Source organism: Mesocricetus auratus, unplaced genomic scaffold, assembly GCF_017639785.1.
Source record: "Mesocricetus auratus isolate SY011 unplaced genomic scaffold, BCM_Maur_2.0 Super-Scaffold_100011, whole genome shotgun sequence".
NCBI lineage: Eukaryota > Metazoa > Chordata > Mammalia > Rodentia > Cricetidae > Mesocricetus > Mesocricetus auratus.
This window is the reverse complement of record NW_024429195.1, coordinates 38026378-38053110: the sequence shown is the minus strand read 5'-3', so window position 1 is coordinate 38053110 and position 26733 is coordinate 38026378. Positions and strand designations below refer to the sequence as shown.

Sequence of the window (26733 nt, the reverse complement as noted above, 5' to 3'; positions counted from 1 at the left end):
GCAGAAAAGTCGCCTGAAACAGTGTAGGTTATTTCCCAACCTCTGACACCTCTGAAAACTAGAAGGGAAGACTCTCTTACTGAAAACACCATATACTTGAGAAATAAGACATGGAACAGCTGGAATTCACCTGAAAGCCTTCTCCCCCGAGGACTAGCTCTCACAGAATTAGGAGTCTCTATATAAGCTGCTAAGAGAGAAAAACCAAGCAATACACCACCCAGCGTCAAAGCTAACACTACAACAATGACCAGCATGATAATATATCCCAAGTTCACTACAGTGGCACTTATATCTAGAAGAAAGTAACAGATGTCTAATAGAACATAGGGCCCACTCAATAGGAAAGAATAAATATCTAATATTATAAACCTAACTAACTATCTAAGGCTGATTAAGGTCACCAGATATTGAGAACTTTCTACTACTCAGGTCCAAACTGGTGTAGCAATTCCTAACTGCATTCAAAATGTCTTGTACATACTTTTCTTATACCCACAGATAAGTATAGCTTTCATCCTTCATGAAAATATTTTATTTTTAAAGAAGAGAGATAATTACAGAAATCCATGAGTGGTCAAAATATAAAGAGCAATATACTGTGGGGTATCCAATACAAATTGATATACATATCATAAAATCTCTTCTACACATAAGATTCAGGAAACATTGGAGAAGAGAAGGCAAAAACATTGTAAGAGCCAGAGGACCAAGACCTCTGATATGAAATATGATTTTCAGTAGGCTACAGGAAAACTGCACCCACAAAAACTCAAAGATATACTTGTCTATACAAGGAAAGCACAATGACAATACTAGTTGGCATGTTAATGAGGATAGGAGAAATTTCATGAAGGTCCTACCCCTAGCTGAAAAGTCAGTCTAGAGCATTTAACAGTTGCTAAAAGGGGGAGAATTAATCCTCCCCAGATGAGCATCCTAATATGTTATCCAAATTGTCAGTCAAAATAAATGTACACATGAGCTATGTGAAATGGAATTAAGTGGTGGTGGTGTGTGTGTACGTGTGTGTGCACACGTCCATGTTTGTGTGCATGTGTTTGTGTCCCTGTAAAACAATCATAAGTGAAGTGGTCCTGATATTGATAGGGGGTATGGGAGGAGTTGGGAGGAATAGAGAGAGGTAGAAATGATGTAAAAACAATATCTGTATATGAAGTAACCAAAATTTAAAAATGTACTTACAAAATAAACTCAGAAAAGTCTATCCTTATTGCATTCTATATTGCTATTATAATATTTTATTTCAGAACCTATAAAATCCATGGGGGTAGATTCTTCAGAAAGTAGTTCATATAAACAAACAGAAATACAATGAAATCAATTGACATGAAAAATGGTAACTATTGTTGGTCTATCAAAGACAGACAGTAATTATGAGGCTGGTGGTTCTGCAAGGTAGTTTCAAAACACAAAGTAAATGTGTAAATTAAATCTTTGAAGTGGTTATTTACTGTTAGTCATTTGTGAAGAAAGAATAATTAAATAAGAATACAAAGATCTATCTCTCATAATAATGTTTGAAAAAACTTAAATGTTCCTTTATAAGGAATGGCCTAGGAAAGTTCCTTACAACACTTAACACCAAGCAGTGTGTTGGTGAGATTATTTATACTTACTTTCGTTAACCAGAAACGCTGTTCTAAGTATATTTAGTTGAAGATATATCTAGCATAGTTATCAAGAAAATATATGTGGCACAATACAATTTTGTTGTTTCATAAGTAAAGGCAAAAGGTACCAGAATGAGTGATTTTTGGCTGATGTTTTAGTACATTTGTATATGTTGTCCTTATATTTATGCAAAAAACATAATGAGACATATTTAGAGTATAACATGTTTCTCTTGCATCCTATATTTTATGGTATCTGGATTGTTAGAAGGCAATTAAATGTTTAATTAAAATTACACTCAGGATTAATAGAGCGAAATGGCCATTCTTTCAAAAGCAAACTACAGATGCAATGTAATCCTCATCAATATTCCAAGACAATTCTTCACAGAGCTTGAAGAGATAGTTTTCAGTTTTATGTTGAAACACACAAAAAAACCAGATTAATACAAATAATCCTGAATAATAAAATAACTGTAAGTACCAAACCCCTGATCTCAAATTGAACTATAGACCTATACTAATCAAAACAGTTTCGTATTGGCATAGGACCAGACATGTTGATCAATTGAACTGAATTGAAGAGCTTCACAGAATTACATACATTATGGACATTATAGTTTTTCAAAGATGATAGACACATTAAAAATTAGCATCATCTTTTGCAGAAATGCTGTAATCCTAATTGATTGGTTGTATGAAGAAAAATACAAATATATTACCCTACACAAAAACTCAACTTCAAATAAATCAAAGACCTCAACATAAGGGAAGAAGCACTGAATCTGATAGAAGAGAAACTGGGAGGTAGTCTTGAGCTCTTTGCTATAGAAAAAGAGTTTTCTGAGTAGGGCACCAATAGCACAGTCACTAAAATCAATAATTAGCAACTAAGACCTCCTGAAACCGATACTCTTCTATCTTTCAGAGAACACCATGATTCAGGGAAAGTCACAGCCTACAGAAAGGGAAAAGGTCTTTACCAACTATACATCCAATAGAGGCTTAGTATCTAAAATATATAAAGAAAGATAAACAAAAACAAAATGGACATCAAAACTTACCCAATTGTAAAATGGGTACAGAACTAAGCTGAGAATTTTCAAAAGATGAAAACAAATGAATGAGAAATATCTAAATAAATAAATATCTTTAGTTATCAGGGAAAAATAGATAAAATCTACTTTGAGATTATATCATATCCCAGTCAGGATGATCAAGATCAATAATATAAATTAAAGTTTACAATACCAAGGACATGGAGTAAGGGTAACATTCATCATCCATTGCTAATGGGAGCACACACTTGAAAAGCCACTATAGAAATCTGTGGTTATTCCTTATGATGCTGGTAACATCAAACGTAAGATCGAGCTATACCAATTTGAGGCCTATACCCAAAGAACAGTACCTTCTGTTGTAGAGACACAAGCTTATCCATGCTTACTGCTGTCCTACTCATAATAGCCATAAATTAGAAACAGCCTATATGTATATCAACAAACGAGTTGGTAAAAAAAATGTGATACATTTATACAATACAATGTTATAACTGTTAAAACAACAAAATTATGAGGTTTTCAGATATGGTGATATGTTGTTTGCACTTTAAGAAATAAAACTTGCATGAGTATCAGAGTATGGAGCTAGACCCTAATTAGTCATAGAAGCCCGGCAATGTTGGCATACACCTTTAATCCCAGTATTCAGGAGGCTGAGGCAGGCAGATATCTATGTGTTTCAGACCCACCCTGGGCTACATGAGATTGATTCAGTCTAAAAGAGAAACAGAGCAAGGCAGTGGTATCTCACACCTTAAATCCAGTATTTGGGAGTAACATGCCTTTAATTCCAGCAGTAAAACTGTGAAGTCGGAGTGCAATGGCTGGTCAGAGAGAGGAATATAAGGCAGGAGGAGACAGGAGCACATTGTATTTTAGTATGAGGACTCAGTAGAGGTAAGAACTACTGGCTGGCTGTTATGCTTCTCTGATTTTTCAGGATTTACCCCTATGTTTGACTTGGGGATTTTATTAATAAGACCAATTATAATTTGTGCTACATTTAGATAAATAGATGGAACTAAAAAAAAAGTCATCCTGAGCAAAATAGCCCAGACCCAAAATGATAAATAATTTGTTTTCTTTTATGTGGTCATTAGCTTATAAGCCATTGGCATGCATGCTATAATCCATATAACCACTGAAATTATGTATTAAGTAAAGGGCTAGGGTAAGGGTGGAGGATACTCCAAAGAAGGGTAAATAGAATATATAGTAATGGACATACCAGGAGAAGACTGGAGTAGGAGTTTAAATGGGAAGGGTATTGATAAGAGTGGTAAAAGAGGGACAACTATAACTAAAGGACATCTGAGAGGTATATAGAAACACACAACTTCAGATTTCAAAAATATATATAGATATGAAAGAAATGTAAATGGAGTCACCATATAATGGAGGATTCAATGCCTCATATAGACATCTTTGCCACCAAGTGAAATCTCCAGTGCCAGGAATTGGCCATATATCTAATTGAGTCATAGGCAAAAGGGGCCCCATGAAACCCCTAAACAAATCAGGGTATTTCCAAGGCTATTGATTAGTCTCCACAAACTGATATTCAAGTCCTACTACTGAAGATAACACTGACATATATAATTTAATATGAAGTTGAGCTGGGGCCTAACTAGAGCCTTCACCACTTCTGACTAGTGTTTATGGTATAGAGAGGTACTCTGCAGGCTTCCAGAGAAAGAATGTAACCACTAGCCAAACTACAAATCCTGTGATTAACAAGGGAGTCATGCTTGTAAGATATACTGGTACAATAGTGGCACCAACATTGTGGAAGTAACCAACCACTCTCCGACTGAATTTGAAGCCTTCTCTATAAGATAGAAACCATGTTTGATTACTGTTTAGTTGTCAATAAACCTTAGACTCGATAGGCCGTGGATCCACAGGAAAACCACATGCAACTGTTCTGCTAAAGGAGCATAGCAATAAATGATTCTTAGCAATAACCATAAATCAATGCCTTGCTCAGTCATCATCATGGAAACTTCCTCTTGCAGTAGATGGTAACTAACAAAGAGATCTTCAACTGGACAATATTCAGAGAGTGGGAGATTTTGAAAAATTCAGTCCTAAAAGGATATTCATCAAACTCCTTCTCTGAGAGCTCAGGAGATCATGTAGAAAAGAAAACAGAAAGACTTAAAAGCCAGATGGGATGGTCAACAACAAGGAAATGATGTCTTCCAGACCTAACAGGACAAATGCATATATAAACTCACAAAGAATATGGTAGCATTCACAAGGCCTAGACAGGTCTAAGCCAGATAGGGTCCCAATATGTATAGAAAGAAGTGGACCTTCCCACACTAAATCTAGATGCTATTTGGCATTAACACATGCTTTCATGAAAAAAAAATTCTCCAATGGAGTTTCACTGAGTTTATTAACCACAATTAATCCAGCATTACGTGGCCAACATAAAATGAATTGAATGGTAGTTTTCTGGACTTTTCTTGGCCCATATTCTTTATTTGGGGAATTTTTAACCTTACAGGTCTTTTGCTTGCACATTATGGCTTCTAATTTTGTGTTTTTACTGGCTTTGTGTGTATGTTGTCAGTTTTTTTCTTCCTGTCTTTATGATAGCATATTTGCTTTCTCAAGGGGGAGAGACAGGAGGGCATGGAGGTGGAGAGCAGAGGAGGTAAAAACTATCAAGAAGGAATTGGGGTAAGGGAAACCATTATAGGAATGTATTGTATGAGATTTTAAAGTACGTACACATACACACACACACAGAGTTTCAATATTGTTTCAAGTTAAATATCTTATTAAAATACTTTTAAATAACACTGGAACTTTTTAACTTACTTTTTTTTTACTTTTGACTTATGATATTTGTCTTAACTAACTTATGCTATGAATAGGATCCAGGACCTCACACATGATAGTAATGAATTTTATACTGAGCTATAATACAAGCCCCAGTTTCTGTTCTTATTTCACAGACTTGTCTCATGCACCTTCCTGCACTTTGACTATAAGGGGATTCTCACTGAATTTCTTTCTTGCTGGTTCCTTGTACATTTTATGGGGAGTCATCTAATCCTCAAGTATGGTGGTTTTATATCAGTTTGATATGAATGCCACACTGTCCTTCAGATCTTGGAAGATACTTTTCACAGACCCTAAATACCACAGACACCACTACTTTTTAACGATTGCTTTCTCTTCTTCATCTTAAACAGTAAATTGTTAGTCCATCTGTCACACCATATCTCAGGTGGGATCAGACACTGTGTGAGGCCCTTTAACATTATGCCAATGGTAGATCATGAAACCTCACACCTCCCTAAAGATGTATTGACAGCTAGTGGTTATTGGGAGAAATTTATTTATTGTTATATCAATCAATAACAATGCTTTCTTTATCAACATGCTTCACTCATTCTCCTGTAATTAACTGGATTAAACTTTGTTCACCCAAGATATAGTTGGGTACAATTGATTCTTTGTTTCATCCTTCATTGTCATAGTTGCGTTGAGGTTTGAATAGAAAGTTGTTCAAACCTCCATAGGAAAGTTCACACAGAGATGATCATATCTTGCTCTAACAGTCAAGGGGTATGTTCAACCAGTGGGCTTTGGACTGTCTATGCCCGGTGAGAACAAGAAATGCAATCTAACAATAATCATGAACTTATTTTAAAACACGAGTTCTCATGTAGTTCTTTTTTTTTTTTTTTTTTTTGGTTTTTATGAGACAGGGTTTTTCTGTATTGTTTTGGAGGCTGTGAGTCCAGCCCAGCCTCAAACTCACAGAGATCAACCTGCCTCTGCCTTCCGAGTGCTGGGATTAAAGGCGTGTGCCACCACTGCCCGGCCGAGTTCTCATGTAATTCTTAAGGACCTCAGCTACACAATTCTGGAGTGTAGGCTTTCTAGATGATAATGTCATTTTGTATTATTAGAAAACCTGATAACTAGCATTTGTTTTAATAGTTTTGCATAGTGGCTTTAAAAAATATAGTAGTAATTTTCTTCTTCCTCTGTTGTAATTGAGGCTATAATGCAATATTTTAACATTTGATAATATCTGCTTTTTATATGTGGTGTCATTTATTTCAATAAATAATATATATAGGAGAAATGACACAATTTAGAATATAATACACATTTTAATGCATATTGCTACTTTGAAATAATAATTATATTTGGAAAATCTAAATATCAAGATTATTTTCTCAATAAATAATCTATAAATGTAACACATACCTGCTTCCTATCTTCATTGAATAATTGTTCTTTCTTATAAACTTTAATTCTGTAAGAACCTAATATAAACTGGGGTCTACTGTTCAGCAAAGTAATCTTGTTCTCTTCATGGAAAGTTAACTGTAATATATTTTACATAGAACAATTGTTATAATATTTGATAAAACTGGAAATGCTCTTAGAGCATTGGCAGGAGATGAGAATTAACAGAGAGAACTCCATTAAGAAAACAGAGCCTACAATAGGTCAATGTGCTCAGGGAACCCAATGGCTTTTCCAGACCAGGCTTCAGGTGTTAATACAATCCTCCCCTAAACACATTGCTAGGTCTAGCATAGCAATATCCCACTACTGGTACTAATTTCTACCTTAGAGAAGTTCTATTGCTATAACAGAATGCTGTGACCAAAAGTAACTTGGGGAGGAAAAGGCTTATTCTGCTTATACTTCTATATCACTGTTCATCATTGAAAGAAGACATAGAAGGAGCTAAGGCAGAAAAATGGGGACAGAAATTAATGCAGAAGCCATGAAAAAAGAACTTCTTATCCCCTACTTGATTCTAAAAACTTGTACAGTCTGGTTTTTCACAGAACCTAGGATCATCAGCCCACAGTGAATCAAAAGACATGTACTACAAATTTGTCTACAGGATAATTTTATACAGATATTTTCTCAATTATAAATCCCTTTCCCCAAGTAGCTATGGCAACTTGACAAGAAACCCCCAGTACATAACTTAGAATAAGCATATGGTTAGCAATATTTTTGAGGAAAATGTTGTCATTGACTGGTTAGATATTATTCAGATAATTAATATAACCATATCTGGACCAAAGTACTATTATCTAAGAAAACTATTGGAATAAGAAAAACATTATTTTATAGAGCATAATTGAATATGTATCTTCACATATTCAGTTTCATAGGATATTCCTGTAGACTAATCCCTGGTGAATATGAATGTTGGGACTACTATATATATATATATATATATATATATATCACATTTAGTTGTGTTTCTTTTATTTAGTTGGAAAATAAAACCCACTCTCCTTCAAATTCCATTGTGGGAAAATTCTCACTTACTTACATATTTAAAATTTTATCATCAGTTGTTTATTTGAAATAAGGATATTATCAAGCTTTTTAAAGAATCTTCGGTGCTCAAAAATAAACAAAATTAATAAGGTATAAAGAAAGAATATATATGTGTAGCCTAGTTAGTAAATATAATGCAAGCAGAAAATCCCTCATGACTTCATAAAGAATTAACACTGACTAAGCCAAAGTAAAGAAAAAAAGTTGGGTTTGAGGCTATGAACTACACCATGCTCATAAATTTTACACTGACATGTAGCTTGGAGAGAATGTAATTATTCTTAACGTTAAAAATAAATTAGTCTCATGGGTCTCTTGAAGAAGTGACATTTACAATATAGCCTGGATGCCTTGGTGAAGTGAACATAGTCTTATATGGTTCTATTTTAGCTATTGTCCTTGAGAAATAGCATCTCTCTACCAAAGGCATCTACTTGGAATACCTTCTTCCTTCCCCCACCTCAGCCTCTGACACTTTTAGGAGAAACTACTCAGATTCTCAGTCAACCTCACTTTGGATTCAGTTATTAGAAGAACTGCTAGGACCTTGGTGGAGCAGGAGGAAGCCAGGATGCTTTGCTTCTCACTATCTATAGACTTGCTATTGTCTCCAGTTGAAGTTTCATCCTGCCTGTACTTGTGTAAGCAGAACATTCCAGTTTTCACCAGTTTATTTTCCTGGATTTACTTGTGACTTCACTCTGGGCTGCCTTAGTATTTTCTGATAAACTCAACATCCTTCATCATTGATGGAATAACAGGCCTACATTGTATAGCCATTGCTTGGGGCTGACTAGACAAGTAGTTTGGTCATTAAGTCCCTGTCTTCTAAGCATAAGGATGTGACTTCTATTTATAACACCCATGTAAAACCCAAGCATGACTACAAATGACAGCTGAAGTCTCACTATAGGCAAGAAGAAAAGAGAATGACACCTAGGACTTTCTGGTCAACTAGCTGACTATATACACACTGTCTCAAAAAGAAAGATGGAGAACAGATAATGAAGACCCCTGGTAATGACTTTTGGTCTTCAGATATATGTGTTCATAAACACTATACAACATATGAAATAAAATAAAACATTTGAGACCCATTGCTTGAAATATGAAAGGAATTTCCTGATGTGTAGGTGACTCATAATGGATACAACAGATCTTTATAAAACACAATTTTAACTCAATTCAATATAGAAATTTTACATTGAGAAATATCATAGAAAGCTGTATCACCTGCCAATTATACTACCAGTGGTGCTTAAGCAGCGGTGAAAACCAAACAAGCTGTGCATAGGAACTATATTCCCATTTGTCACTTAGACATGTGTTCAGGGAGAGCATTAGAATTCATCAGCATTACTACATGTCATACATCTTCAGTGTAAGTTTTCCTAGCAAGATCACTAGACATGCAGACTTGCCAGCAACTCTGCAATTGTAAATCATTATGACCCACAAAAATATTATGGGATAGCAGTACTACTGGACTCTATCTAGGTACAAATAAAAGGGCTGTTTGTTTCTCGTAAGTTCTTAATGACAATTTCCAGTTTTTCTTCTTCATCCATTTTACTCTATATGTAAACTGTGAGCCAATAGCAAAACACAACTGTCAGGTTGTCACATGTTGTGTAACATTGGCAATCTTGACAACAACTCAGATTAAATCTTCAATAAGAAGGGTTTATTATAAATTTATAGAATAATCAATGACTCTTTTTGTGTGACTTTATTTTTTTATTTAAATTAGAAAAAAAGATTGTTTTTACATGCCAATCTCAGTTCCCTCTCCCTTTTCTCTTCCTCTGTGCCCAAATAAGTCCCTAACCCATACCTTTTCTGCTCCCCAGGGAGGGTGAGGCCTTCCATGGGGGATCTTCAGAGTCTGTCATATCCTTTTGAGCATGGCCTAGATACTCCCCAGTGTGTCTCGGCTAAGAGAGAATTCCTCTGTGTGGAATAGGATCCCAAAGTCCATTTTTATGCTAGTGATAAATACTGATCTACTACCTGCGGTCACATATATTTCCGAGACCTCCTCACTGGCACTCACCTTCAGGGGGTCTGAATTATGGTTCCATTGCTATGCGCCAAGTCACTTTCAATAGTGAAAGTAGCTTTGAACTGTCAGATGGTTGGAACCTAGTGTGTTTAAACAGTTAGTGCCTACTTGAAAGTTGAAGAATGCAAGGTATTAACAGCCCCTAGTGGCCCTGTAAGTAATTAATGGCAGTTATCTCATTCTATAAAGCATATGCATTTCAGTGTGGTATCATTAAAATGTGGAACTATATGACAAATATTCTAGTTTTTATTACCTTTATTTTAAACCATCTTTGTAGCTCCCCAAGGCCAAACAGGATTTCTCAAAGGGAGAAAATACATAGACTACGGTCTTTTCGTTGTCATGGTAGTTATAGTTGCTAATATCAATTCATATGATAACATCATAAAATTATATTGCAGAACCATAAACCTTGAAATGTGTTTCCTTTAAAAAGTTTCTATTACTGGTGTAAGTTGAGTCCACCCGCTTGAGAAACTTACTTACCCCTGAAGTTCAATCTCTTTACAGGAAATGCATCTCACCACCATTCATTTCTCTGCACCTACCTGAAGGATTTCTTAATGTCTTCTGCTTTGATTGTCTTGAGAATATCCTGGTAAAACTGAGGGTCATTTGATCTTGATGGTGTGGCATCAGAAGGGCAATTCGTGTGTGCATAATAACCTATTAGAATCCCAAAAATAAATAGAATGGTGGCTGTGCAAATCGTTTTTAAAAGGTAGCAAACGTTGCAGTGGTTGCTCTTTGGTGTGGATCTTGGGTAGTGGGTAACATAGTCAGTCTCTTCTTGAAGTCTCTGGAACCTTCCTTTGGGTGAAGTTGCTGGTTGAATGGAATCAAGGTGGAGGTCTAAAGTTTCTGACTGCCCCAAGTTCTGGGTCTCAGCATTATCTTGTTGGAACTGGTCAAAGCCAGGCTCTTCCAATTCCTTCTCCATATCCCACTCTAAATCAAGGGCAGTGGCTTGGATGTCATCATTGTCTAAATACTGTGAGTGTCCTGAGGTTCTTAGATCTGCATTGACCTTCTGATAAGCCATCTTTTTACCTATGGAAATAATAGAAAATGGAAATTATACTACAATAAAGTAAGTATTTTATTTTAAATTAATGTAAAACTAAATATAAAACAAAAAGATGTATGTAGGTACATAAAACTTTAATGATTAGGTTAGTGTCTGAATGGAGGGCTTAGGCATGTGTAGCTCCAGCATGAGGTCATATGTTCAGACACCAATACTCAGGCAAGAGAATTGGCTGTGATGGTGCAAACTCCTACAATAATAATCAATAATTTAATTATACTTCTCTATTAAATATAGTAGAGAAAGGGGATATAAGCAGTAAAAATTGAAATTAATTGGTAGAAATCCTGATTTAAAAGCATTAATATATACACATACACAATCAATCTCTGTAGTTGAGGAGAGTGACAGGAGTATACAATGTGCATAATGTGTAACAATGAAGCCAATATTAACCACATATTTAGAAATCACTTTAAAAATTTATGTACAAATGTAATGAAACAAAGACTTGATCTCTTAGGAGAAAAAAAGAATAAAAGACCTTAGTTTTATTATATATACTAGAGCTGCTTCAGGAAAACACAAATATAAGACCAAAAGATGTAGAGCAGCTTACAGAAATGCGTGAAGTAAAATATGACACATGCACACAGCCATCGTTGAAGAAACAGGCTTGAACATTTTAAGCTATCAGACAGGATGAATGTATTCCCAGGACTGATGACATAGACTGGCATCGATCAGTGAAGCTTAAGTAAAACCCAGGATGGCATGGGTCCAAAGACAAATGCCTTTGCCAGATTGGGAGGTCTTGGTTTCATAACCTTGCGAGTGGCAATGGAAGTTTTTCTCCCTCGCAGTTCTGGATGACTGTCCATTGTGTCCTGTAGAGTGGTTTTAGGTTAAGTCAGCAAATTAACTGAAAGTGATCTCAGTTCTGTAAGCAATTGGAGCATTATTGATGCTGATTACAATGTCTACACTTTACACTTAAATTTTATGTGTACTGGATTTGTCATTGTAGCTGGATGCTTAGGTCCTTTGGCATGCTTTATGACATTTCTGTATTTCCCAGTGGAAGGAATAATACACAAATCCCAAATGATAACTTGGTAAGTTATTTCTTAATGATAGTCATTAACAAATAAACATTAACAAAGATTAAAAACCAGTACTTCATGAGAGAAGGTAACATCAGCAACAGAATTCTGACAATTTACAGGTTGAAAAACAGAGACCCAAATAATAAAAATGCTCTGAATTTCTAGGAACTAAGAATATAAAGTGTCCCTGTCATTCATTTCCTAAAAATCTCTCTATCATATGTCCTTTCTAATGGGAGTAGATGCCATCCCGCAGAGATGGGCTTTCAAAGACCAGTCTGCCAGTAACAGGAGAGGGGAAATACTCCAGACCACACTTCTGCCCAGGTTGGCCACAGGATTCAGAGGCCCTGTGGTATGTGTGTACCTCATGCAAGGCTAAGCTGAGGTTAATACAGGAGCACTGGGAATTCTCTGGGCCAGTGTTGGGAGCTGATGATGCTGTCCGACTCGGCTATCCTTGTGGTTGATAAACAACAGTGCTTTCTGGGTGCTGGTTTTTGTTCGCAGCAGAAGAGGGATTCATTATCTGTTTTTATTATTGTTTTGTTTTTGAACCTGGATCATTCGTCCCAGACTGGCCTCAAACATGTAACTAAGAACCTTGAACTTGTGCTCTTCTTGTTTCTACCTACTGCAACTCTACACTCAGCTTATGTGGGCCTTGTGGATGCCTCACAAGCATTCCACCACCTGAGCCACATCTGCTATTAGCTTGTTTGGTTGGTTGATTGACTGATGTTTTTTTAAAGACAACTTTCTCAATTCTTTTGGGTGGTAGGAATTGTCATCAGACTGGCCTCAAATATACAACAGTAGCCCTGGATTCATACGAGTAAGCACGTGAGTTTATATATAAAGGATTTTTTAACTTCTACTTTCTGAGATTAGACTTGTATAGTGTTTCAAAGTAATGATTAATAAAATCCATGCCTAAAGCACAAACAAAAAATGCTCTGAATTTTTAGGAACATTACGCATAACTTAATATTCAATCATGCATGACAAAAATATAATTCTACAATTGCCATATATTACTCTATCAAATAGGATTCATTGTTATCCAGAATTGACCATAAACTAAATGTGTCACTTAGAAGAAGCAATAAATGTCAAGATGGATGTGTCTTTATACCTACAAGGGAAACAAGACAATCGATCTTAAGAGACAAATGCATAAACAACACAGAACAGACAAAATGTGCTCAGTTGTTCTAATAGAATCTCTGAAAAGAATGAATTTAATATTTCTTGTTATTATTTTGTTAATACTATTTCTTAATTCTTTGAGAATTTCAGATAAAGTATTTTGATCTTATTTATCTGCTTATCCCAATTCCTTCTAAATCCCCCCCCCCACATCACTACTTACCCAATTTCATGTCCTGTATTTAAGCCTAATGAGTACAGTTACTCTTGGGTGAAGGGCTAACCCTAGAGCATGGTCCTATAAAGGGCAGGGTTATAGAGCTTTAAAGAAACTGATTCCTTTCCCCAGCAGCTTAACTTGCTAATGGGTCCTCAGTTAGGGGTGCCCACCTTCCAAGACTCCATGCTGAGATTTTGTCTGGCTGAACAAAATCTAGGTATTCTTCATGCTGTCATAACTGCTCTGAGTTCATACATGTAATGGTCCTTTCGTATCCAGAAACCACTTTATTGCAGTTATACACAGTCTATGGCTTTTACAGTCTTTATGCTCACTCTTCTTCTAAGATCCCTATGCCTTGGGGGAAACAGAATGTGCTACAAGGTCCCAATTAGTGATGAACACTCTGCAGTCTTTTATTCTCTGTATTTTGACAAGTAGTGGGTGTCTGCTAATCACCATCCACTACAACAAGAAGCTTCTCTGATGAGGATTGAGAAATGCACTAATATCTGTGTAGTATGACAAGTCATGAAACCCACTTTAATATGATGTTAATTTAGTAGAATAGCAGTAGTGGCTTCTCCCTTCAGGCATATGACCTACCTAGGCACAGGCTCTTAGCTCTAATTATGTTGCCAGTTCAAGGGTCCACTGACATAACTTAGACTCAAAATAACAAACTTTGCTTGTTTCTTTTTCTCGTATGTGATATTTGCATTGAATATTCAGATATATGTGCTTCTTTTGGCATATCCATAGACATCGGGGAACTTATGAGAAAACACAAGGGGAGGACTATCATGGGAGAGGAGATATAAGATGATGGTATAAAGGGATAAAGGGAGGGTAATGGAACTGGAAGGGTTAAATTGAGTGGAAATGGGAGGAAAGGATAAAGGAAATATTGGGGATGTGGTAATGGACACTAAAGACCTTTTGAGATGTTGTAAGAAAATTTACTACTGTAGAAGCTTATACATGCTCACACACATACATACATAGAATTTAAACCAAGTTACCCTATTACAAAGGAACAACACCCCTAGTAGCAATCATAGTCTAGCAAATACAAAACCCAGTGCCCGGATTATGTCTCTTTAAGTTGTTAGTCATTGAGGTCCCACAGAACCCCAGATACTACAGGCTATTGACATTACTCCTGTTTAACTTCTAGGATGGACAGCCATCCCATACTGATGAAGATATCAAATATGTGGGTCAAAGAACAATGAAAATAGTTATTTAAGAATGGATATTCTTAGGGTGGGAGAAATGGCTCAGAACTTGAATATTTCCTGCTCTTACAAAATGAGAGATGCACTCTCACCCTGGACTCTTGGGGGAGGGTCTAGGCCCTGACCTGGATGAAATGACAAACTATGGATACCCCCATGGAGGGCCTTACCCTCCCTGGGGAAATGAGGGGGTATTGAGGAGGGTTGGTAGGAGGGCGTGGGAGGAGAGGAGGGAAAGGGAGAGGGACCTGGGATCAACATGTGAAGCAACCTTGTTTCTAATTTAAATTTAAATTTAAAAATAAGAAAAATTCAGGCTAAAAGAAAAAAAGAACTAAAGTCCTATCACAGTTAATTTTGGCAGGCTAAGATATTTGAAATTACAATTATAGAATTTCAAAATAAATCTATATTTTCAAGTGTTACCAGTGGGGGCGGGGAGAAACAAAGGACCCAGGTTTGGTTCCTAGAACATACAACAGTGTATAATTCCCATTTTGTAGATCTGACACCCTCTCCTGGTATCCACAGGTACTTGACAGACATGAAGCACAGACAAATATCGGGCAAATACTCATATACAATAAATAAATAAACAAACAAACAAATCTTAAAACATAGTAAACTCCCAATTGTTTTGGTTGTTTTACCCAAAGGGGGCGAATGTGAACCAGGAACCCAGGCAGGAAAAATATTGCAAAGACTCAAAAAACAAGAGCATAGTTCATTTGCAGCTCTTACAATGGAATGCTAGCCAGGGATGCACCACATGCCATAGATGCTGAGACAAAGCTAAGAAAGAGCACTGAGAAAGGGGAAGGAATTCTCTCCACTTGTGGTTTCCATCTATTGAGTAAGCATCAATCTAAGCTTATCTAGGCTTGTAGTTTTGATTAAAGTAATTGGAATCAATGTTTCTAGATTCAGAATCAAAAAGAATAAATGTACAAGATTGAAGTAATATAATGAATTACATAATGTGGCATAAGTATCTAATTCTGTCAGACATTGTAAATAGTGAAAGAAGACCATAAATTGACCACACACACACATACTATGATTTGGTTTGGTTTTCTTAATTTAAATTTAGTCCACTCTATGGTATTAATGGGAAATTTCCCCTATACACCTCTGGATATGTAGACAAGACAGCAGTCATAGAGACATGGGCACACTATTTAAGATTATAGCCCTGCCTCACTTCTAATCTGACTTTTCCCTCCTGATCCACGGAGATGGAAAGACCCATGCAGCAAGATCCTACTGCAGCAGAGACCCCAGCTGCACAGACTTCCCCATTTTGATGGATTATGTGTCCTTGAACAATAAACCAAAATAAATCATTCTCCCTTTAAGTTGTTTCTTGTCAGGTATTTGATCATAATAATGACAGAAGAAACTAATAAAGTCTGTATATCAAAACATGATAATATTAATCATAATCATGCAGTTGTTATTTGGTAGGTGTTAGAACATCAAGAATGGTGTCTTGTATTTTTTTTCTTTCTCTCATTCCTTCACTCTTGACTCTTTTCTAAAACAATTTTTCCCAAGAAATGTAAGAAACCCAAGCATTTGAATAAAGTTTTTGGTTTTGTTTGTTTGTTTGTTTTCTTCTTGTGGCTCTGTGCTTGTATTATGTTTTACTTACATCAAAATAGGCAGATAAAATGAGTGACATATCAAGTTAGTGACAATTTTTCAGACAGCTTAAATGATGTTTGATGAAGAAACAGAGGAGAACTTAAAATAATATTTTGTGCAAATGGTATGTTTAACAAAATATACTATGTAGTCTAAAAATTACAAAGATAGCTGAATGAGTGAAAGACTTTCTCTGTCATAGCACACAGAGCAAACCAAAGTTCAAAATGGAATCCCTCATTCGCACAGTGTAAGGTGGACTTTGAGAAAAATATCCTCTAAAATTATATGAGTTTTTATAAAATTATAACTACAAATTAGGTAATAAACCAACGATACTTCACAAACCAATTTATTTTAGTATCCTTTTTATAAACTTCTATTTCTTATGACAATGGAAGTAATTCTTTTTTAATTAAAACATAAATAAATTGCTACCATCCTGGTATGACACAAGATTCACTATTTCCTTCTGGCAGTTTCATACTATTTAATCTTGTTAACACTCCTTTCTTCTTTCTTCTAACTTCCTTACTCTCATTTTCATGTTTTCCTTTCCAGCCCACAAATTTTTATTTCCAGTTTCATCTCATGTGTGTTGTACATGCCCCTTTTTCCCTCAAAGCCTATTGGAGTATTTCCTCTGTAAATAGTTATGTTTCACAAGGACAATTTTTTGAAGCAAATCATGTGCTTTGATTTACTCATACCCCTTGTCCTTCCCTTTCTCAACACTCTTCCTTTTACATTTCTACCCTTTCCTACCACCTCTCTCTCAATTTTTAGTCTTTAATGTAAACATGGCTTGTCTCAATGAAGATTTGCCATATGAGAGCTCAGAAAGAATTGTGATAATTATAATTCTGACCTCTAATGTAAACATTCAAAGTCATCTTTCTACAAATCATTTAAAAATGAACTGAATGGGTGAGAACAAGTTTTCATCTCTAGCCTGACAATGGGCTTTCCATCACATGCGGATCGGCAATTTAACGCTTCTCAAGCATCAAGCAGAGCCATCAATTAGGGTGTAATGCAGATACAGATATTAAGTCCTCACCATGATGGATGTCTAACGGACATCCTCACTACCACTTTTAGATTCATTACAAGCTAATAATTCATCAGGAAACTCTTTCTTCTGGTGGAAAACTACCTGGGTCAAAGAATGGTGAAGTCACTTGATATAATAAACATCACAAACATTTCTGGAAAATTATCAAGGAAACGAGTATGTGATAAATGAGGAAGATTTTAATACTTTACCTGGAAAGGCAATTATATTTATATATATAGTATATGCATATATAAAACTTATCTTATACATAAATCTTTAAGAATAAATGCAAATAGTCATGCATATATTAAATATTTTAGTTCATTTTGAAATTTTCTTCTCTTACAGAAAAATACGAGGGACTTATTACAAAATATAATATTTATGTATTTTCTCTTTCTTCTTATTTTCACTTAATACATATTCAATGAACCAAACAAAACAAAATTGAAAAGTAAACTCTAAATAACTAAAATTCTTGAAATGTGTGCTATTTGAGAAAATGTAAGTGATTTCTTTCCCCCAAAGAATACACTTCTCTGTAAAATAAAACAGCTGTGCTCTGACAGGCAATTAAATGACATTACCCACTTCCTTTATGTAATACTTTTGAATTCCAGAGTAAAATGGAAATTTTACATTGCAAAGACAAACTGTAGATACACATTATAGTCATATAATTGCTACTGAAACTTTTTATGTTCATAGTACCAGAGCATGTGATCCACTTCACTTAACGTGTATTATCACTTCCATAGCTTAAAAATAGTAAAAACACAGAGACTTTAAACTATGTTAACCACATGTCCTAGTTTGATTTTACTGCTGTGCTAAAGGCTATGATCAATAGCAACTTGGGAAGAAAGGGGCTTAATTTTCTTACATATTCTTAGTGTTCACATACAACACTGTAGAAAGATGAGGCAAGAGATCAAACAGAGCAGGATCCTGGAGGCAGAAGCTGATGTAGAGGCCATGGAGTATTTGCTTGCTTTCCCTGGCTTGCTCAGCCTGCTTTCTTATAGAACCAAGGGCCAGCCCAGCCCAGTGGTGGCAGCTGACAGACAGTGGCCTGGGAAGAGCTCTCACATCAATCATTAATCAGGAAAATGCTCCACAATATTAGGTCAATATTAGGTAGGTATTTTCACACTTGAGGCTCTGTTTTCCCTGATATTTCAGAATCAAGTTGTAAAAAAATAAAAAAAAGAAAGTAAATAGCCAGCACACTCCATAAATCTCCCTGGAAAATAAATGGGGTGGTATAGATAAAGCGGTAGAGTTTGTAACATTTCTTCTAGTATAAATTTCAAAAATATGCATACTCTCCATATTGTGACATTTGATCCATTTTAAAAATCTGTTTAAAGTTAATACATTCTTTTGATTTCAACAAATCTTCTTTACTGAGATAAGATCTTCCCATATTAACATTTTAAAATTCAGCAGTTAGAACATTTCATTCACATATACTTTTATTTCTATAAGAAAAATAGATTTGTAGATTTATTTTTGACAGCCCTAACAAAAAAAAACAAATAATCAGTGAGTAAAAAACAAGAAAGAAAAATAAAGGAGATATGAGTTGAATTAAATCTTCAGGCTAATATAAACTTAGGTGAATAAAATTTACAGAGTAGGGGAAATAACTTAGTAGGTAAAATGTTTTCCATATGAGTATGAAGTATGAGAACCTTGACTCAGACATCTCCCACTTAAATCAAAGACAGACACATCATAGAATCCCTGTAACCCCATCCATCATGATGGACAGAATTTCTGGAGCTCAGTTAAACAGTCATTCTTAGACTACCAATGAAATTCTGGTTCTGTAACAGTCAGAATACAGCAAAATAATGTGGAGGACAGTGTAGGGAGACATCCAGCATCTACTTCTGCTGTCCTCAGTTGTACACACATGCATGTACACATACATCTGCATACAGCTAAATGGACATGACTGTATATTACATATACATATACACAAACATATAAACATAAGGAAGTTTCATATACATGGCATAATATATTTAAAAATAAGTCCAAACTTTTAAATGCTATGTCTCACATTCTTACTGACTGAAAAAATGGTAAATTACATACATGTAAAAGGAAGTATAGTAATAAGTTTGAATTTTTCAACTGTAGTACATAATCCATGGAAGCTTAAAGTCTATTCTACCATAGTGGCTACCAAAATATTGAGAAAGTAGAGAAATATTTTAAAATTTTAAACTATAACTAATATATTAGTTATTCTACTTAGGGCTATGATCAGATTATTCACTCTTATTGAATAATCACGAGGAAGAAATTAATATTTTAAAGATTTATTTGTGACTGTGGTCTGCATGTCTATGTAGGGGTAAGTGTGTATAAATGTGGAAGAGGAAAGAATGGCTTTTTTCCCTGGAGCTGGAGTGCTAGAAATTGAACTCAGGACTCACATCTTCTGAAGCCAGTGGTCTTAACTACTGATCTACCATTCCATCCCTATAAGGAGAAAGATTACTATGTCAGTGTTCCAACTTTATAATTTTTCAGACTAACATTTTACATACTAAGAATATTTCAATCAAATCCTGAGTGTACTGTGTAATTTAGAGTAATTCCTTAGTATCTTCATGTCCAAACTGCATATATTTAAATTGTAATTAGGCATATATTAAATGTGTACTTAAAAAGTAAGTGAGGTATGTGTTTATAATACTGAAAACAGTTTAAATTTCTGCAACTGACATACTAAAAATGTCAATGTGTAAATTTCATAAATTCAAATTAATGAAAGATATCTGGACCTCAGAAATGCTGTGAAATATCTTCCCACTGTGTGAAGATGTATCATTGTGATTGTTTTAATAAAAAAGTTAAATAACCAATAGTTAGGCAGGAGGTATAGGAGGGACTTCTAGATAGATACATCTCTGGGAAGAAGAAAAGTAGACTTACCAGCGAAATGTAGAGGAAGCAGGATGGGAGTGCAGAATAAAGGTAACAGAGTCACATAAATGTATTTATATTAGTATAGTCCCAAACCATCTTTAGCCATCAGGGAAATGCAAATCAAAACAACTCTGAGATACCATCTTACACTGGCCATAATGGCTAAACTCAAAAACACCAATGACAGTATACACTGGAGAGAATGTGGAGAAAAGGGAACATTCCTCCATTGCTGGTGGGACTGCAAACTTGTACGGCCACTTTGGAAATCAGTTGGTGGTTTCTCAGGAAAATGGGCATCAATCTACCTCAAGACACAGCAATTCCACTCTTAGACATACACCCAAAGGATGCAAATTCATACCACAAAGACATGTGTTCAACTAAGTTCATAGCAGCATTATTTGTAATTGCCACAACCTGGAAGCAACCTAGATGTACCTCAACCAGAGAATGAATAAATAAAATATGATACATTTTATACAATGGAGTACTACTCAGCAGTAAAAGACAATGACATCTTGAAATCAGCAGGCAAGTGGATGGAAGTAGAAGAAGCCATCCTGAGTGAGGTAACCCAGACACAGAAAGACAAGCATTGTATGTACTCACTCATAAGTGGGTATTAGACATAAAGCAAAAGATAACCGGACTGCAATCCACAACCCAAGAAATGCAAGGAAGCAAAGAATACCCACATGGGACCCTGAAGAAGGGGAAAAGGACAAGATCTCGTGAGCAAATTGGGAGCATGTGGGGGAGGTAGGAGAAAGAAGAGGAGAGAAGAAGAAGGGGAGCAGAACATCAAGAATCAGGAAGGCCGAGTTGGGGGAAGTACAGAGGAAAGCATGGAAAGAGATACCTTTACAGAGAGCCATTATGGGATTGATGACTACCTTAAATGCCTTCATAGAGCCTTCATCTTGTAGCTAATGGAAGGAGAAGCAGAGATCCACAGCTAAGCACTGAGCTGAACTCCTCGACTCCAGTTGTGGAGAGGGGGGAGTGATGAGCAAAGAGGTCAAAGCTATGCTGGTGAAACTCACAGAAACAGCTGACCTGAGCAAGTGGAAGTGCAAGGACTTCAACTAACAGCTGGGGTACCAGCATAAGATAGAGCCATGCCATCTGAACTTGGGTCTCAGTTGAGGGCTTGGGAAGCCTATGGGGTCTCTGGCAGTGGAACCAGTATTTATCCCAAATGCAGGAATGGGCTCTGCCCATTCCCTATGGAGGGATGCACTCTCAGCCTAGGATACATGGGGAGGACCTAGGTCCTGTCCCAAATGATATGACAGACTTTGATGATCCCTTATGGAAGGCCTCACCCTCCCTGCAGAGTGGATGGGGCATGGGATGGGGAAATGGTGGAGGGGATGAGACTAGAGGGAGAAGGAACTGGCATTGGCATGTAAAATAAGATTGTTTTTAATTTAAATATAAATTAATTTTAAAAATTATGTAGGTTAATAGATATGGGATAAGTTACAAGGACTAGTTAGAAATAAGTCTAAGCTAAGGTAGGGTTTCTATAATTAATAATAATCCATGTCACTTTTTATGAGCTGGCAGTCTAAAGAAAAGTCTGTTTACACAGAACATTAAAACTCAGCTCTAATGAAAATGAAATATGACCAGATACCTCATCTTATTAACAGGAACTTAGATATAGTGAGTAAAGGAGTCCTGTTTGGTCCACATAGGTAAGAGAGACTTTTGCCTAATGTTTTATAAAAATTATCATGTCTGGCTTACAACAACCAGTTCTAAATCTACTACAGAGATGATTTTATCTTTAGTCTGTTCATAGCAAGAATATTTACAAAAATAACTGTATTTCCTGCAATGATAAGTACTTCCCTTTAATAGGCCTAGGAGTTAAAAATATATAATGATAAACACACATGTATATATCTATATATGTATTTATTTATATATTCACTGTGTTCATTGTTACATATTTATGATTGTTTACATGTGAGTGTATTTATAATGTCTTGCTAAACATGACTGAATTGATTTGATGACTTAGATGCTTTTAACAGTATCTTAATTCTAATTAAAAGATGCCTTGTTGGAATTAGAAAGATATTTCAAAGCTTTCTTTATTGTAAAAGTTATTTTACAACTGAATAAATAAGTGGTTCTGTAGACTAATTTTAAAACATGAGGTAGACTCTCAATTTCCTATGACAGTTCTAGAATAGAATCTTTAAGCACAATGAGAATGTATTAATAGTGCTTACTGGAGCTTTGGATGCCATCTAGTTTGTTGGTTTGAGAGGACTGAGTTGAGGAAAAGGCATGTCATGCTGCTTCTGCATTACTGCCTCAGGTGCTATGACAATGAATTGTATTAGCACTCCCAGGGATTTCAGGATCTCAGCTTAAGAACCGAGGAATATTGGCTGTTATTAACTTCTGCGGAAGAAGATTCGCTCTCATTTCTTTGAATGTACAGCCATTCGTTAGTAGATATCTCATTCTGTTGCGGATGGCTCCACACCTGTACACATATGGACCTCACTGCGACTATAAAGTTGCAAAAACAAACGTAGCATTGTTGGACACTGTCAAGGTGAGCCTCTAAGAGATCACTGTAACAGCTCTAAGGCCAGAGGCTTATTGAGCAAAAGATTATCTGGGAGTGGGAACACGAGAGAGAGATAGAAACAGACAGACAGGCAGACCAGAGGACAGAGGGGAGGAATAACACAAAGAGGGTGGTCTGGTGTTGCTGGGGCCTTTAAGGGGGAGTGTGTCGCTATGCAAATTAAACTTATGGTACCTTGTATGGATGTAAATTGCTGCCAGCTACAGTGAAAGGCAGGCCTGCCAGGGGCAAAACCCACAACACTCTGATAGGTCAAAGTGGGTTATAATTTTTTCAAAAAGGGACATCAGGTTTGGCAAGGTCTCTGTTGGAGATTTGGTTAGCGTTGGGAGCAGGTGTATGCGAACCTATTTCAATGTATACATTTATGAATTCTCAAGAAGTAAGAAAATTTTAACAGAATATTTTGTACTATTTCATATGTTTTAATACTAATGTTCTCTCATTGAAGTAGAAGTCTTTTTTTTTCATTCATTTTTATAGTTAGCATTCAAAGAAAATCGGTTCCCTTGTAAAATTTCAAACACATATGTCTACATACTATTTTTCTCAGCTTCTTCCCCATCACTGTTTCCCAATCCTTTTATTCCATCCTGCTCAACTACCCCCCTGTTTTTTACCCTAAATAATTCTTTCTCTTTTCTTCTTTCATGCCATCTGTACACCCCCATGCTAAAACCACCAGACACAAAATTATCAGCACCAACCTATTTTGTGCAAATAAAGCCCATGTACATGGCATGAATTTTTGTTATTGAAATCTTTAACGATTTCAACTTGAGAGGAGGATAGAAAAAACTGTAAGAAAAATACTTCAGAAAATGTTTCCCTGGTTTAAGTTCTCACTACAATGGGATGATTTTTCATTTGTGGTTTTGTCACGTGGCTTTAACTACAACCACCATCTCTGCAAATGTACTGAGCCTCTCGTATTTAATTGCTTTCCTGTATGTCACCTGCATATAATGAATGCCCTACTAAATGTATGAACTGTGTGCAAAGTAGAGGGAAACTATTTTCTTTGCTTTATGTTTAAGGAAAAAAAAATGGCCAAAAGCCACCCTAAAATGTGTAATAATATACTAGGAGGTATTATTAGGTAGACTAGATGATGAAGTTGGGGATCATACAGCTAAAATTTTGAGTTACCCTGGTTCTTGTTTGCTAAATGGCAAGAGAAAGAATGCTTACAGGATGCCACACCTACAAGCAAAATGCACTCAAACCATTTGAAAGAACACTGGAGTATCCCAGCTGGCATATGCAAATTTGTGTTAAACTGCTTACATATGTATGACAATCTGCCAGTTCCCTGGGGGGCCCACTTCCTTTTGGGGCATGAGTGCCACTGCAGTTTGTAAAACATATCCTAACTGAGGGGGTAATTGAGCCCACTACCCTGGAGCTAAAATAGATTTTCTATATCACAGGGATGTAACAGAATTTAGGAATGGACAAAAGTAGAATTCATTACAAGGAACCAAAGAAATATAAAATGCCCTCTATGGGGTCTTAGATGAGCAGATACAACATTAGTAATAATTTTTGTTTGTATCCTGTGAGTTTAACTCAGGAAGGTAATAAACTCTTAATTTAGGACTATGTAAGTGGCTCTTGCCTCCACCAAGGATTATCTTCCCATTCTTCTAGGTGCTGATTCCATATCATGAGCATTGGACTACTAAAGTATCTTCTTTTTTAGATATTTTTTATTTTTAAATTTAAATTAGAAACAAGGTTGCTTCACATGTCAATTCCAGGTCTCTCTCCGTTTCTCTCCCCTCCTCCCATGCCCTCCCTCTAATCCCCCCCCAATATCCCCTCATTTCCCCAGGGAGGGTGAGACCCTCCATGGGGGTGTCCATAGTCTGTCATTTCATCCAGGACAGGGCCTGAACCCTCCCCCAAGAGTTCAGGATGAGATTGCATCTCTCATTGTTGGATGGGAAGTATCTTTTTTTTATATTTATTTATTTAGTATTTGCCTGTCATTGTTTCTTTTAGATCCTGCTATCTTATATCTACAGAATTTTTATCCATGCTTCCTTCAGAGTGTTTGACATGCTTTATGTTAGAAACATGCATTTATGAGATGAATATAGCCACAAAACCATGGAATGAAGAAGAATGGAGAGGAAAGCTTAATGTTTTCTTCTAGATAGCCACTGTTGGATGCTATGTGGCTGTAATTTTCAAGGAAGTCAATGCAGAGTGAAGGGCTGTCTATGCTGTCTTCTCATGCAGAAGTTGGTCTACTAGGTCTTCTCAAGCAGCGATCCTCCTATGGCATCTTTTCTAGAAGAGATATCTAGTGCTCTTTAAACACTATACAACATAAAGGATCCCTGGGAGTTCTGAAGGTTGATAATATGCTACAAATCCAGAAGTCTACTGCCTTTTTCTATTCCTTATTATATTACCCTGTATCTAGAAACTTACTCCACACAATTGTAATGCTCCCTGTTTTATTCTTAGATGTCAGGTGTCTGTCCTGACTAGAGTCTCAGGGATCTCTGCCTTGTGCTCTCCACTGTGCTTGGAAGCCACCCAAACTTTTGGAAGCCTTGACTTTAAGAAAGAGAGACTTGCTTCCAAGAACAGTGTTGTAAGGAAGCAGACCATGACCACAACTTTATGCTCTCAACATTTTCAAACTCTTCTTTCCTCCTGCTGCTCAGGACATAGCAAAACAATGCGGCTTGGAGCTTGGCAGTTACTGCTCACATTCAGCCTATCATTGACCTGTTTTCAGTCATTAAAACCCTCGATTCATCTTGTCCCTCTCCTACTATGTGTGGTTTGTACAGGCTTGAGAGGGCTTTAAGGGCGTCAAGAGTTAGCACGTCCACACAATCATCACTTTGCTCCTTGAGAGCTGCCAGAAAGAGTCTCTTGGTTTGTGAGATGCACTGCAATCTTTTATCCTTTTAGCAGCATGGATGATCTTAAATTGTTACTTTTTGATGGAGGCTTTGGATTTCAAAGGGCAGTCAAAGATTTTATCTTCATAAGGCCACCAAAAACATTGTCTTTTACATTTTAAAAGATTAATATTGACTTACCTTTTAAATATCTTTGTTTTTCAAAGAAGGATCAATAAAATTCTCAAAACTAGAAATGCATTATTCTAAAAGTTTTGTTACAGGATTTTCTGAAATTACAATATGAAAGGACAATTCTAAGTGAAGATTGTGAACCTTGACTCTCAGGGTCTATGCATTTTACTTACTAAACTGACTTTTTCACATACATTCTTGGGTTTTATAAGGAACAGTCTTTTGGTATAATTTTACAATGGTTAACTGCTAGGAAAAGTCATCTCAAAGGGAAGTAGTTATACAGTGTATTTATTTCTTGTGAAACTATGTCACATAACAAACTGTGTCATATAAAGCACCTTAAATCTAAACTGGGGATATTCTGAAAACCAATTCTTTTTCTCAAAATTCAAAAAGAAATGTGCAGTGGTGGTGCACACCTTTAATCCCAGTACTTGGGAGCTAGAGGCAGGCAGATTTCTGAGTTGGAGGACAGACTAGCCTATAATCCTAGTTCCAGGACAGCCAGAGCTGTTACACAGAGAAATCACAGAGAAATTCTTTCTTAAAAACAAAACAAAACAAACAAACAAAACAACACAA

General features: G+C 36.1%; 1 protein-coding gene across 3 annotated transcripts in view; it reads right to left on the bottom strand.

Annotated features, from left to right (window-relative positions):
* The window catches only part of Naaladl2 (N-acetylated alpha-linked acidic dipeptidase like 2), a 1212242-nt gene that overhangs the window by 647799 nt on the left and 537710 nt on the right, over window positions 1-26733 (bottom strand). For all 3 annotated transcript variants that reach the window (XM_040754622.1, XM_040754621.1, XM_040754623.1), the window contains one exon: window positions 10643-11144. In XM_040754622.1, coding sequence (XP_040610556.1) covers window positions 10643-11136 — 494 coding nt within the window. In that variant the 5' untranslated portion in view covers window positions 11137-11144. The remainder of the gene's footprint in view (window positions 1-10642; window positions 11145-26733) is intronic.